The 16093-nt window shown below is 47.6% G+C and overlaps 1 protein-coding gene across 1 annotated transcript in view; it reads right to left on the bottom strand.

Annotated features, from left to right (window-relative positions):
* Window positions 1-16093, bottom strand: part of LOC140393303 (ectonucleoside triphosphate diphosphohydrolase 4-like) — an 88001-nt gene that overhangs the window by 49037 nt on the left and 22871 nt on the right. The window contains exons 4-5 of the mRNA XM_072479610.1: window positions 10013-10218; window positions 1812-1962 (exon numbers count right to left, since the gene is read on the bottom strand). Of these exons, the coding sequence (XP_072335711.1) occupies window positions 1812-1962; window positions 10013-10218 (357 nt within the window). The remainder of the gene's footprint in view (window positions 1-1811; window positions 1963-10012; window positions 10219-16093) is intronic.

Here is a 16093-nt window from a genome sequence, read left to right as displayed (position 1 = left end):
TGCGTGAGCTGCACCCTACCGTGGATATTCAGAACCTGTGCTCCGTTCTTAACGATATGTTGCATTTGATTCCGCACTGAAGACGGGAAGGCAATTATCACAAATAAAAGCTAAACCCCTGATCACAAATATATGGGAGCGATCTACTTGAATGGGGACAGAGTCCCGTAGGGCACGAGTTTGCCGGGTGTTTCCCAGCGTTCGGAGCGCCGTGGAACACCCCGCTGTCTAATGCCCGTCCGGGTAGATCAGGGACTTCAGCGGGGAACTCTCTGTTGAGGCCGCACTCAGCCCCGCTCTCTGCACTGAGGAGCTCCGCTCGGCGGACTCCATTATTAATGTTTAAAATGCCCGATCTCTCGAGTCCCCCGACCCTCCACCCCCACCCCCCCCTCCCGAGCCCCACCTCACTATATGGGGGCCCCCGGGCACCCCCGCAAGCTCCCACATCACGCAGGACACCCCCTGGGCCCGATCACTGCCGCACAAAAAAATGCCAGTTTGGCACCTTGGCAGTTCCCACAAAGGGCGGGATTCACATTATCATAGAATTGTAGAATTTACAGTGCTAAAGGAGGCCATTCGGCCCATCAAGTCTGCACCAGCCCTTGGAAAGAGCACCCTACCCAAGCCCACACCTCCACCCTATCCCCGGAACCGCACTTAACCTTTTTGGGCATGAAGGGCAATTTAGCATGGCCAATCCAGCTAACCCACACGGCTTTGGACTGTGGGAGGAAACCGGAGCACCCGGAGGAAACCCACGGAGACACGGGGAGAACGTGCAGACACCACACAGACAGTGACCCAAGCCGGGAATCGAACCTGGGACCCTGGAGCTGTGAAGCAACTGTGCTAACCACTGTGCTACCATGCAGTTCCCTGGTTCAGTCCCTGGTCTTCGCAAACCAATTATTAGCTGATTTCACAGCAAGTGGCAGGAATGGACCATGTCCCCCTAGTCGAGATGCTGGCCAAGATGGTGGTATGGTGATAATGTCATTGCATTGGTAAAACATGAGCTTTGGGTTCAAATCTCACCATGGCAGCTGAAAATATAAAACTGAGTGCCCAATTAAGGGGCAATTTAGTTTGGCTAATCCGCCGACCTTGCACATCTTCTGTGAGACCCGCGCAGACACGGGGAGAATGTGCAAACTCTGCACGGACAGTGACCCAGGGCTGGGATCGAACCCGGGTCCTCGGCGCTGTGATGCAGCAGTGCTAACCACTGTGCCACCCTTGGTGGAATTTAAATGATCATCGACCACGAGATGATCATCGGTAGTTGTTAACATCAAAAAAAAAAAGATGCCCTTTAGGGAAGGAAATCTGCCGTCCTGACCCGGTCTGGCCTACACGTGACTCCAAACCCGCAGCAATATGGGTGACTCCGAAGTGGACGAGCTGTTCAAGGGCGATCAGGGATGGAGAACAAATTCTGGACTTGCCAGCGGTGCCCACATTCCCTGGGGAATAATTCCAGCTCCAGCTCACCAAACAGAGGCTGACGCTGATGAACTGCGCACGCACGCCCGTGACAACTTGCCGGAGTTGTGGCTGAAAGGCGAGCTGCACTTTGGCAGCGAATTGTAGGGAAGCTGCACCCGTCGACTTCCATCCTGACGAGAGTCACAACTCCGCCGGAAAAGCAATTATTTTTTTAAAATGCAAACAAGGCTGGCAGCAGTCATGCTGTGAGCACTGCACTTCCTGTGAAGGGTCGTTTGTCAAAGTAATTGTTAAACGTGGTCAGCTATTTACTTTACGCAGGCGTGCCAGTGCTATTCGCCTGCCTGCAGTTCCAGTACCTTTGTGGCAGCAGCCTCATTCCAGCAGTGCAGAGGATGTACAACGGTGTCTCTTTGTGTTTCACAACAGGAACATGTCCAGCGGCAAACCTCAGGAGGGGACGGAGATAATCCATGGCTTTCTCCGGGGAGGAGGCCAGTGTCGAGATGCCTGAAATAGCAGTGCAATGAAAGTTCGTCAAAATGTTAATTAAGTTTTGTGATTTAGTAGTCACAGGGGAGTCCGGAAAGGAGAGTCAAACAAATGGTTTATTGCCAAAAGTAACGTTTTTACAAGTACAGTCACAGTCCCAGTTGGGATGACTTCAGCTACTGCCACTCTGCTAGCCCCAGTGGGTCTCATGGGAGTTAGATGCCCCTATGTGTTGGGGCGATGTGGCTGGAAGACGGTTCCTCTGGTGGGGCATCGCCTAATGCTGGTCCCCTGCTCCTGAGGTGGTCAAGGTGCTTCCGCACCGTCCGTTCCCACGTCTGTACCTGGTACAGAACCGGTCCAGTCTCCTGTTCCACTGTCCCCGAGATCCATCAGGCACCGTCCCAAAGTTTCAGACGCATACTGCATACCCCAGCTTAAAACTCCTGGTCTGCGTCCGCCTGTCTTGGCTTCGCCTCTGCACGTCCTGACCCGGTTGTATTTTCCCCCCCAATGTTGGGGTACGCGAGGCTGAGGAGGGTCCTGAGTGTCTGGCCCATCAACAGATCTGCCAGCGCTACGCCGGCCGTAGCATGTGTTGTCCGATAGCTGAACAGAAACCTTGCCACTCGCGTCACAACAGACCCGGTGGTCTCCTTATTATTCATTCCTCTCTTGAAGGTCTGCACCACTCGCCCGGCCAGCCTGGTGGAGGGAGGGTGATACGGGACCCTGCGGATGTGCCGCACTCCATTTGACTTCATAAAGCACTCAAACTCGTCGCTGGTGAAGGGGGCACCACTGTCACTGACCAGCACCTTCGAAATGCTGTGGGGGCTAAAGGAGAGCCCTAGCTTTTCAACCGTGGCCTTCGACGTGGTCGATGACATCAGTGGACTTCCATCCACTCGAATGGGCGTCCACCATTCGTAGAAACAAAAGGCCCGGGAAAGTCGGCGTGTATGCGCACTCAAGGGCGGCCTGGCCGTTCCAAGGGTTCGGCGGGAGCGTCTGCTATTCCTGGCATGTGGTACATTGCTGGGCCAGTCGCTCGATCGGGCCATCCAGACCTGGCCACCATCTTCATTTCCATCATCCCTGGGTGCCCGTTGTGTAGATGCTGAAGGAAGGTGTCTCAGCCCTGCCGTGGGGTCACGACGCGAGCCTTCCACAGGAGGATGCTGTCGTAAACACTCAGCTCCTGCATTTTGGCTTCAAAGGCCCATAGTTCTTCAAGCAGTTTCTCTTGCTGACCTCCATGCAAGGCAATGTGACGTACTTTCGCCAATATCGAGTCTATCTGTGTCCAGTCGCCACTGGGTGGCGGTGACCGGCAAGATGTCTATAAAGTTTTTAAAAATAAATTTAGAATACTCAATTATTTTATCCCAATTAAGGGGCAATTTAGTGTGGCCAATCCTTGCACATCTTTGGGCTGTGGGGACGAGACCCACGCAGACACGGGGAGAATGCGCAAACTCCACACGGACAGTGACCCTGGGCTGGGATTCGAACCCGGTTCCTTGGTGCCATGAGGCAGCAGTGCTAACCACTGTGCCACCGTACCACCCTTAGGTGTCCATAAGGTTAAGCGACAAAGCTTTTGTTTGCTTTCAGTGGAGACGGGGGCCGTGTCGGCAGCGGGAGACTGCTCAACGCGCCTGCGTTTGCAATTTGCGTGCCTGGACGATGCTCGAAGGTATACACGTATGCTGCTAGTAACAGAGTCCAGTCCTAAATCCGGGGGGGCTGTTGGTGGGATCGTCTAGTCCTCTTTAAAAAACCCTGGCAATAGGTTATGGTCGGTCACAATGGTGAATCAGCTCCCATACACGTACTGATGAAATGTCTTCACCATGAATACACGATGCCCAGCCCTTCCTTTTCTATCTGGGACTAATTGCGCTCCACAGCGGCCAATGTCCTTGACGCGAATGATATCGGCCGCACTCTTCTGCCAGCCATGCGGTGGGACAAGACAGCTCTGATTCTGAAGGCGAGGTGTTGCACGTCACCGGAAGAGGCTTGGAGAGGTTTTAATGTGTCAATAATCCGGACAACATTAGCTGCTGCTTCATCCTGGCACGAGCTTCCTCCTGAGGCACTCCCCACACCCACTCTTGGTGCTTCTTCAGCGATGTGTGCAGAGGGGCGAGGATGGTCACTACCCCAGGAATAAATTTCCCATAATAGTTTACGAGACCCAAGAACAACCGTAACTCTGTTGTGTTTTCCGGAGTGGGGGCTTGCCGTATCATCCGCTCCTTCTCCTCACCGGGTGTAGTCCGCCCCGATCCACACCATACCCCAATATGTAACTTCCTTGGCGTAGAACACACACTGTCCTCTCTCGAGGCGAGGGCCCATCTCGGAAAATCGGCGGAGGACTTCCTGCAGGTTGCCCTGGTGACCAGGACGTTGTGGCCCTCTCAGGATGTCCTCCACAACCTGCTGAAAAATGGTGCAAGTTTCTCTTTGTAAACCATAATATTCTCAGTGTGCCACGCAAGAAGCAAAACAAATATTTAGAAATAAGAAAACTCGTTTGGGACAAACTCAGCATTATGAGCAACAGCACACAGAGACGCAACTCGACTCATGCTGAATTAGCTGATCCCACCTAGTGTGGCACAAGGGTTTAAGCAGCTATTCCCACGGAGGATGTGGCCATTCTTAATAGCTATCCAGCCAGTCATGCTGGATTCTGAGGAGGCAATTGCTCGGTTGTGCACTTCCACCTGTTTTAATTTTACACCAGGATTACTCCCGGCATTATACGTTCCTGATATTTTAAAAAACAGCCTCACCCATAACCAATAATTGATATTTAGAACAATCTCTGTTACATTGCTACAATGAACCTGAAAGATACATGTATAGAATTTCATTGCCAATGTCCATTACAGATGTAACCACAAGAGGGCAGCAAAGCTGCATCATGCACGAAGATACACAATGTACATTATAGGCAGGATGTCCCTTCACTGCTGATTCATCTTAAAAGATAAAATAGTTCAATTTACTTTCGACAGTTTTTGAAAAAAACTACGGACTGCATTGTTTCCCCCCAATTATTTTTTTAAGGATAATTCTTTAGGGTCAGCACGGTAGCACAGTGAATAGCACTGTGGCTTCACAGCGCCAGGGTCCCAGGTTCGATACCCGGCTTGGGTCACTGTCTGTGCGGAGTCTGCACGTTCTCCCCGAGTCTGCGTGGGTTTCCTCCGGGTGCTCCGGTTTCCTCCCACAGTCCAAAGACGTGCAGGCTAGGTGGGTTGGCCATGCTAAATTGCCCTTAGTGTCTAAAAAGGTTAGGAGGGGTTATTGGGTTACGGGGATAGGGTGGAAGTGAGGGTTTAAGTGGGTCGGTGCAGACTCGATGGGCCGAATGGCCTCCTTCCGCACTGTATGTTCTATGATTAGCCTTGACTTGCTTGAGGCTCAAGGTCATGTGTCAAGTTCCATACCATATACTCGATCACAGAATCTTTCTCAGCTGACACACTGGTGCAGTACTAGCAGAGTGCTGCACTGCTGAAGGTGCCAAGCTACGTCTGCCCGCTCAGGTAGACTGGAACGATCCCAAGACCATCATGTTGAAGATTGGCAGGTGGGTTCTCCCTGGAGTCCTGATCGTTATTTACCCCTCGACCAACATCACCAAAGCAGATTGTTTGGCCATTTCACACGCTGCTCTTTGTGGAATCTTGCTGTGCGTAGATTAGTTCCCACGTTTCTTCCCATGGCGATCGGTCACCTCACAAGTGTAGTTAGTGTTGTGATGTAAGAAGCGGGGCAGCCAATGTGTATAGGCTCAACCTTTTCCACTTTCTTCACAAGGTAAGCCCCTCACCCCGGGGATGAGTCAAGCAGATAATCTGTTTTTAGCAATGCTGACTGAGAGATCAATATCGTCACCCCCACTCTTCAGATAGTGGCCCTGCGATATTCTACATCCACTCGGGAGAGGGTAGGTGGTCTTAATTCCACATCTCGCCCAAATGATACCCGAGTTTGGAAAAGAAGCTATTCTCTCAAACTAGTTGCGTGGAGAAGGGAGTCACCCGGTACAATATGAAGCCACATCGTCTCTCGAATCCACGCTGAGTGAGCTACGGTCAGCCGTGGCAGTGGTTTGCGGGAGGAGGGATTGATTCAAGAGGCCTCAATGGAACTCTTCAATCTCACCAACTCCTTTCAAGTCTCTTCTCTCGCCCTCTTCCCCACCCAAGCCCTCCGACTTGTTTTATTCTTTCTGCCTTTCTTGGGAAGAGGTGTCTTTATGCATATGTTATGCAGATACAAGATGTTGTGGTTTCGTTCCCGGTCCTTGGAGGGGGGGGGGGGGGGGGGGTTAATGTTTTGACAAGTCAATCAAGCCCCTGGCTATTGAACGACAAGGCAGTGCCCCTGCTCCGAACTGAGCAATGTTAACGAAAGCAAGGTAAAAGCAGCAATCCCATTTGACTTGATACCCTCCATAGTTGAAGAAGAACCAATGAATTTGACTTTATATGGAAAAGCATGGCCCTGAATCGTCAATTTATTCTGTATGCTGCAGTAGACTTGGAGCATACAGCACAGGAATAAGTTAAGCACAACTGATGAACCTGGTGGAATCAGACAAGGCCGCACTGTATTACAAATCCTGCAATCTATGTTTACCTGTATTACAGCTTCACAACCAGAGGGAGGCAGCAGACCTCCACAGAAAAAGTTAGCACAGATCTGCGACGCTACCCTTGAAACCAAGTGCTTAACGAAAAAGAAACTTGCATTTATACAGTGCCTCATCGCATATCTCAACGAGTTTTTAAATACTTCACACGATGTATCACTCAGTAAATGAAATTTAGACAGACCAGCTGCATTGAGCATCATTCCAACAACTTGCCAGGAGGTGAACTTACACCCCTCCTTTTTCTGCTGCTGATGTCTCAGGGAGTGTGCTGGCGAGGATATTGGGAGATAATACAGCAGTGGAGAGCCAACCTAGATTTTGTGCTAAAGTCCCTGGGACTTGAACCCACAAACCCCTGACCCACTGAGTTAGGACTAACACTTAACTGACAAAATCATTTCCATTTGGTTACCTACGAGCATCAGCTGTTGAATGTTTCTGCTTGCACTTTTGCCTCCAAAAGTTGAGTCAGCAAATTGGGTTTCCGAGCGACATACGAGGAGCTCGAGCTCATGACTTGGGCCAGCACGGCAGCGCACAACTGCAGCAGGAAGGCAGTGGTCAATGCACGGATCTGGAATTCACTGTCCACTGTTTCAAAAGAGAATTGGGTCATTATCTAAAGAGTAACTCAGGGCTACGGGGAACAGGTGGGGGAGTGGGGCTAAATGCACCTTTTACCTTGCACAGAGCCAGCACACACATGGCAGACCCAATGGCTCCATCTGCGCTGTAACCATTCTACGATTTATATCGCACTTTATCGCTTCTCTGAAACATCCCGGTCCCTCATGACTCAAATCTCTGCCGACAGGGATCAGGTTCCACTGTCTCCAATGCTTAAAAAGGTCCCTCGTGACTTGGTGACCAGAAGTGGATGTTATGATGAATGTAGAAATTGTTACATCTTATATTTGTGGCAGTGATGTTATTCAAAGCGTTAAGGCATGCATTTGTTGCAGTAATATTATTAAGAAACCTAGGTTAAGGTATCCAGACTGTGTGTTAGGTGAAGCTGTAATTAAGAAGTCGTAAAAGATGAGGTCATGATTGATTCTAACAGGCAGCACGTGGCACAGTGGTTAGCATTGCTGCCTACGGCACTGAGGACCCGGGTTCGAATCCCGGCCCTGGGTCACTGTCCGTGTGGAGTTTGCACATTCTCTCCGTGTCTGCGTGGGTTCCACCCCCACAACCCAAAGATGTGCAGGGTAGGTGGATTGGCCAGGCTAAATTGCCCCTTAATTGGAAAAAAAATAATTGGGTACTCTAAATTTTTTTTTTTAATGATTGATTCTAACCATTTACTTATTTAGGTATAGAGGGCAAATAGGATATTGCTATGATTGCTGAAGATTCCCTGGATAATTTATGAGGTCATGTGATATTTTAGTGGAATACAGATTATGTAATTAATGGGAGCAGCCGGGTCTGTCTGTAGTTTTTCAGTTTGCCACAGGATTGGAGTCTGATAAGACGGAAAGATTTTCAGTTGAACAGCAGTTTTGCCAAATACTGTTAGGTTGAGCAGAAGTGTACTGAATTTTCTCTTGAAAGGAACTCTCCAAAGGTCTCTACAGAGCTGAGCATGTAATCTGTTTGTTAACTTTATTTCTGAGTGGCATTTGAGCTGTATTGGGTTGCTTAATTGGAGTTAGTCGCAGGTATAGATAGCAAGCTCAAGTTTTACCTTGTGTTTAAGGTCTGTTTAACTGATAATTGTAAAGCTATTTTATTTGATGATAATGTGGTTAATTCTGTGGTCAAATTAAAATTTGTTTTAATCTCAAAGATCCTTATTGGTCAGAGTAATCGCTCCTGGGGTGAAGTATCCTTTACTCATAGTTTTACATATTTAAACAAATTGTTTGGGGTTCTTGTCCGGTGTCCCAATAAATGTTGGGGTCTGGTCCGATACCTTAACAGGGTGTAGCCTGAGCAGAACACTGTCCAGTTTGGTCAAGTGTGCTCTATTGTGTTGGCTGTATGAACATACAGTGCAGAAGGAGGCCATTTGGCCCATTGAGTCTGCACCAACCCACTTAAGCCCCAACTCCATAACCCAATAATCCCTCCTAAGCTTTTGGTCACTAAGGGCAATTTATCATGACTAATCCACCTAACCTGCACGTCTTTTGACTGTGGGAGGAAACCGGAGCACCTGGAGGAAACCCACGCCGACACGGGGAGAACGTGCAGACTCTGCACAGACGGACCCTGGCGCTGTGAAGCCACAGTGCTATCCACTTGTGCTACCCCATGGTTCAACATTTTGGTACAAAAGCAAAATATTGCAGATGCTGGCTATCAGAAATAAATTCAAAATGCTGCAAATACTCAGCTGGCCGAGGCAGCATTTGTGGAGAGAAACAGGATTAAACCTTTCAGGTAGCGATGACTAGAAAGCTCTGATAAAAAATCCTCTTGACCTGAAATGTTAATTCTGTATCTGCCCACAGATGCTTCCTGACCTCCCGAGTGGTTCCAACATATTTTGTTTTAGTTCAATGTTCCGCTGTCTTTGCAGGTTGTTGCTCTGTGTTGGCTCTATACACTGAGTGTCAAGTCAAATGGGACTTCCTGGTCTCTTACATTCATTTTTAATGCTTTCATTTAGTTTAATAGCCTGTTTGAAGGACAGCACCCCTGGTAATGCTCCCTTAGTGCTGAATGTAGTGTCTACATAGGGTGTGTTGTCCAAGTCTCTGACACACGACTTGAACCCACAATCTTTTAACTCACAAAGTTAACAAAATCAATCAAGCGTCCATACAGAACGTGATGAATATTCGTACGAGGGATGGACACTGGAAGCCAGTAATTAGCCTTTATATCAGAAAGCAGTGGCATGGAATGAACTGAAAAATGAAATGAAATGAAATGAAAATCGCTTATTGTCACAAGTAGGCTTCAAATGAAGTTACTGTGAAAAGCCCCTAGTCGCCACATTCCGGCGCCTGTTCGGGGAGGCTGGTACGGGAATTGAACCGTGCTGCTGGCCTGCCTTGGTCTGCTTTAAAAGCCAGCTCTTTAGCCCTGTGCTAAACCAGCCCCAACTTATTTTGTGGAGAGAGAGAACAGAGCAAACATGTCGAGTCTAACAGCTCGTCGTCAGAGCTGATCAGGAGTCGCCCAGGCTCCAACGAGGAGCCATCCAGACTCGAAACGTTAGCTCTATTCTCTCTCCTCCGACCTGCTGAGATTTGCCAGCCTTTTCGGTTTATGTTTCAGATTCCAGCAGTAATTTTCTTTTATCTGAATAACACCTTCGCTTGTCCAAAAAACTCTCCTTTGCCATGGAGACACTGCTGTCGGGACGTACCCCCTGAGCCTGATCACTGGCACTTTCAAAGCCTCTTCCCTGTTACGCCCGTGCCCAATGATTACCTGGTTTGATTTTCTTAACCACCGGTTTCCTGTTTTTGTCCTTCATCTGCCGGATGTCGAGCAGTTCGTGAGGGTTCCCATTGTGCTGGGGCCAAAAGTACACAAACACCCTGGAGCCACTACTTCCACAGTCTATCACCACTCCATAGTTTAGCTCCTCATCATTGGTATCCGTTGCTTCCATGTCTTCAATTCTGGCCATAATCCTACATAGAGAGAAAGATTTGTTTTAAATGCAGCTTATTAACTCAAACATGCAAGATGCCGCAGTGAGGGGGTGGGGCGGCACGTTGGCGCAGTGGTTAGCACTGCTGCCTACGGGGCGCTGAGGACCCGGGTTCGATCCCGGCCCCGAGTCACTGTCTGTGTGGAATTTGCACATTTTTTTTTCTCTAAATTTAGAGTACCCAATTCATTTTCGACGCCGTGAGGCAGCAGTGCTAACCCACTGTGCCACTGTGCCACCCAGAGTTTGCACATTCTCCCAGTGTCTGCATTGGTCTCCCCCACGTAACCCAAATAGATGTGCGGGTTAGGTGGATTGGCCATGCTAAATTGCCCCTTAATGGGAAAAAAAATTGGGTACTTTAAATTTACTTTTGGATAAAGATGCCGCAGTGACAGCAATATGCTGTATGGATACAGTCGCATGGTTCTATCGTTATTTGTCAGTCATTCCAAAGCAAATGACAGGTTTCCTTCTTTATAATACCAACCAATCTAAAAAAAAATACTTTCCAATTAAGGGGCAATTTACCGTGGCGATGTGCTCTGTAGTCAAATAGCTGCCAACAAGCACTACAGAGGCTAGCGTGTGAGAAGTACCCACTGGTGTGAGCTATCATAGGACTGTCAGTCAGCTAGAATATTCCTGTAGGAGAGCAGAGGTGAAATTGGGATTAGTGGGGTCAGGGGACGGGATGGTGAGAATGGGGTTTAGGCAGCAAGGTGGCGCAGTGGTTAGTACTGCTGCCTCACGACGCTGAGGACCCAGGTTTGATCCCGGCCCTGGGTCATTGTCTGTGTGGAGTTTGCACATTCTCCTCGTGTCTGCGTGGGTCTCACCCCCACAACCCAAAGATGTGCCGGGTGGGTGAATTGGCCACGCTAAATTGCCCCTTAATTGGAAAAAATGAATTGGGTACTCTAAATTTATTTTTTTAAAGTGAGAATGGGGTTCAGAAGAATCAGAAACCTGGAGAAATTGACAGGTTAAAGAACAATGCGTCAAGGATTTGCATCTCTTGCCAATTGCCTGGCACTGCGGGGGCGAGAGGCGCGCAGATTTTGATAAAGCACTAAGTGATACGAGCTCTGTCGACGCTCCCATCATGATAACAACATCTGAAGGGCCTGTATTAACTAGAAGAAAATGGATATTGAATATTGCTTATGGCGTAATAAGTTTAAATCTCCAAAGCTTTCACATTAGTAAGTGGTGTCAAAAGGTGACTATTCGTCTCCAGGCCCCCCCTGCCAAAGAACTAAATTGCTGCATTAACCTGTATTAAATTTCAACCGAAGACAATCTTGCCCTTGCAAGTTGTTGGTTCAACACCGCGTCAATTAGTCTCTGCTGCCGACAGACTGCAAAAAACGAGTGGGAATTGCTTCCGATTACTCCCGTCAGATCATTAGAAATCGAGTGTGCGTTCACTGGTAACGCTGTTTATGCCCAGAGTAATTTGTTACTGTAAGCAAAAAATTTCACTTTCCTGTTGTCACATGAGACATTCTATACCCCTCGGTCATAAGATGTTGCGCAGTGATGATGTAAATCAGATTAAGTGCGTGCAGATTGACCCTGATCCGCACATTTTCCATCAATTTGGCCAAATTATCGCACATGGGAACTGAAGGGCAGCTTCACTACAAAGTGCGGAGCTCATCATACTTCAGGAGCAAAGTACTGTTAAGTATGGTGTGCATTAGCAAGAAACCAACAGTAATCAATTTGACTAGTTATTTGGCTTCCGGATTCAAATTGTTAAAGGAATAATGCAGGGTGAAATTAGGCAGTCTTGGCAACAGAACGAAATCTCATTTAAAATGCAGAGGCCGGTAAGGTACTTGTTCTTGTTCTTAGCTCAAACTGTTAAATTGTTCGTGCAGTTTGTTGAGATTTTCCCTCCAAGTCTACGTTATCGGCGTTTTCCTGCCCTGTCCCTGCCAGGCTCAAAACGCACTCTCTTACTCGAATTCATGATGAAGAACCCTTCAGTTACCTCTTAGTCTTAAGCCAGATCTACCTGGCTCAGGTCTTCACTCACCCAAGCCATGCGGCCATCTAATCATAGAATCTACAGTGCAGAAGGAGGCCATTCGGCCCATCGAGTCTGCACCGGCCCTTACAAAGAGCACCCTATTGAAGCCCATGTATCTACCCTATCCCCGCAACCCCCACTTAACATTTTCCGGACACCAAGGGCAATTTAGCATGGCCAATCCACCTAACCCGCACATCTTTGGACTGTGGGAGGAAACCGGAGCACCTGGAGGAATCCCACACAACACAGGGAGAACGTGCAGACTCCGCACAGACATTGACCCAGCCGGGAATCGAACCTGGGACCCTGGAGCTGTGAAGCAACTGTGCTAACCACTGTGCTGCCGTGATGCCCATTCCCATGTCTCTAATCTCATTCTCCATCTCATTCTTTACAACCTTGATGTTTGTTCTCCGTTATGAGCCACACCCCCAATGCTGCACAATTATAAATAAATCACGGAGCAACTGGTCATAAGAGGTTAGGTGATTACACCTGCCCATTGCGGTTAGTCAGAATTCTTACTCTGATTGTAGTCGAACACTTTGAACATTGACTGGCCCTATTTCCAGTCACGACACAATCAAATACTCCAGACGTACCAGAGTACATGACCAAGATCAGCAACGATGACTAATTAAAACTACTGAACATAAGATTGCATATAGAAGCACATATTTAGCAATTTACAAGTATGAGTACAAGTATGCATTGAACACTCAACAAACGACACTTCGAAGAAAGGTGGCACCGTAGCACAGAGGGTGCTCCCAACATGAGAGTTTTTTTAATTGAAACAGCTGGACATCAATCATTACTGGAAACATGCACTTGAGACCAAACTGGTACTTTCCTACACTGATACCCTGGGCACGGAGCTGCCTTCAATAGGAGGAAGCCGTTCCCATCAAAACACAGCAAGAAGGTCACTGTCAGATGCAGCAATAAATTGAGATTTTACGTAAATTGTCACAACTGGGAAAGAAAATGAAGGGCAGAGCGACAATGTGTGCCGATAGGTCTGGATTGCTCGAGGAAACGTTCTCTGGGACACACATTTCGGGTATCCAAAAATAGGTCATCGCTTTTCCGAGAACGGAGGAGCTAATAATAGCTCATCCTTAATCTTGCAAAGCCTCTCTGTGCTTACCTCAACCATCAGGAGAATGGAAAAGAGCAAACACAGTGTGCAATTCTCTGAAGGGGTCACAGGTGGCTTCCTTCTTATTACAAGGGTAGGAATAAGTAGAAATGTTTTAAAGCCAGCTTATAACTTTTAGCTTGGTATCACTCCATCATGTAGCATATCTCCTGCAGCAGTGTGAATAAGTTGGAGGTATTCATTTCCAAGAAGGCAGTTGAAATGCAAGTTGATTTACTGGATTAATGAGAAACAGGGTTGAGATTACAGAGAAAGTTAACATAATTATATTTTTCCACATGGGAAATTAGGTGAAGTGCTGTTTTAACCCACAAACATACAAGATACTGAAGGGGCTCGACAGGGTAGATACTGAGAGGTTGGCTCTTCTGCTGGGGAATCCAGAACAAGGGGCGGAGCCTCAAGATACGGGGGTGGTCATTTAGGACTGAGATCAGGAGACATTTCTTCACTCAGAAGGTTGTGAATCTTTGGAAATGTTCACGCGGATGGTTCTGGTACTCCATCTTTGAGTAAATTTAAGGTTGAGATTGATAGATTTTCTGTTAATCTCTCATGGAATGGAGAGAGATGGCGAGAGGAAAAGAAATTGGGAGTTGAAGTGGATCAGCCATGATTGTATTAAATGGTGGAACAGACTCAAGGGGTCAAATGGTCTACTTCTGCTTCTATTTCTTAACTTTTGATTAATTTCATAGATCATTGATTATCACAGAATTTACAGTGCAGAAGGAGGCCATTCGGCCCATCGAGTCTGCACCGGCTCTTGGAAAGAACACCCTAGCCAAGGTCAACACCTCCACCCTACCCCCAGTAACCCAGTAACCCCACCCAACACTAAGGGCAATTGATTTGATTCATTGTCGCGTGTACCGAGGTACAGTGAAAAGTATTGTTCTGCGTACAGTCCAGACATCGTTCCATACATGAAAACACACAGGACATACATAAATACACAATGTGATTACATAAGCACAGGCATCGGGTGAAGCATACGGAGTGTAGTACTACTCAGTAGAGAAGATGCATGGAGAGGTCAGTTCAGTCTATAAGAGAGTCGTTCAGGAGTCTGGTAACAGCGGGGAAGAAGCTGATTTTGAATGTGTTAGTGCATGTTCTCAGACTGATCAAAGAAGTTGGAAGAGAGAATAACCTGGGTGGGAGGGGTCTTTGATCATGCTGTCGGCTTTCCTCAGGCAGCGGGAGGTATAGGCAGAGTCAATGGATGGGAGGCGGGTTCGCGTGATGAACTGAGCTGTGTTCACGACTTTCTGTAGTGTCTTACGGTCTTGGGCTGAGCAGTTCTCATGCCAGGCGGTGATGCAGCCAAATAGGATCCTTACTATGGTGCATCTGTAGAAATTGGTAAGAGTCAATGTGGACATGCCGAATTTCCTTAGTTTTCTAAGGAAGTAAAGGCGTTGCTGTGCTTTCTTGGTCATCGTGTCGACGTGGGTCAGATTGTTGGTGATGTGCACAGCTAGGAATTTGAAGCTATTAACCATCTCCACCTCGGCACATTGATGCAGACAGAGGTGTGTACGACACTTTGCTTCAGGAAGTCAATGACCAGCTCCTTAGTGTTGCTGACATTGAGTGAGAGATTGTTGTTGTTACACCACGCCACTAGGTTCCCTATCTCCCTCCCTTTTGACTCATTGCTGTTCGAGATCCGACCCACTACAGTTGTGTCATCAGCAAACTTGTAGATGGAGTTGGAGGCACATTTTGCCCCACAGTTGTGTGTGAATATGGAGTACAGTAGGAGTCTAAGTACGCAGCCTTGCAGGTTCTCGGTATTGAGACTATCATGGAGGAGGTGTTGTTGTTTATCCTTACTGACTGTGTTAGGAAGTTGAGGATCCAGTTGAACGGGGAGGAGCCAAGTCCTAGGTTTCGGAGTTTTGATGTGAGCTTGTAAACACCGTGCAAATTGTCCATTTGGCTCACACAAAGTGGATTAGGGCAAAGCTTTCTAAAACGTGCACCAAAATTTGAAATCAATCAAAGCCTACGTCACAGAACATTACCAACAAGTAAACAGTTAACAAAGGCCTAACTGCTTTCTCAAAATAGAATGATGTAGGTGGCAGCGTAAAATAAGGCAAGGTATTAATACTGTGACAATTAGAGGATTTTAGGAATATTGGCTTCTAAATATTGGGACAAATTAAAAGCCTGGGGGTACAGTGTGTGGTTACAGTGATCATGGTTTTAAAAAGGATTTGTTTCACTTTTAGAGTACAGCAGGTGAAATTGATGAAGGAATGTGTTTTTCAGTCTAGGCTAATGGACTGTGGTTTGACTGGGGAGGTCCCTGGGGAGTTATTGTGCTTTTGCAGCCTGCAGAGATTATTTGTTTTTTTAGCTTGGGGTGATGAGGTCATGGCTGGGTGGAGCACAGAAGGGCAGAGTTTAGAGAAACTGAGAGAGAGGAGCTGAGTTCTGATCTGCCTGACTCTGAGCCCACCATACTTTCCAAGGTAGGATAGTTAAAAGAAAAGAGCAACCATATTTTAAAGCAGAGCAGTCTTGTCCAAAGACAAGGAAGAGGCTGAAACAACCAAGTTGAAGCAGCTATTTGAAGATGTTCAGCCAGAGTCTGTAGGGGTTCCAACCGGAGCCAAATCTGTTTTAGAAAGCAAGAATTAT

Source organism: Scyliorhinus torazame, chromosome 16, assembly GCF_047496885.1.
Source record: "Scyliorhinus torazame isolate Kashiwa2021f chromosome 16, sScyTor2.1, whole genome shotgun sequence".
Classification (NCBI taxonomy): Eukaryota; Metazoa; Chordata; class Chondrichthyes; order Carcharhiniformes; family Scyliorhinidae; genus Scyliorhinus; species Scyliorhinus torazame.
This window is presented reverse-complemented; position numbering and strand designations above follow the sequence as displayed.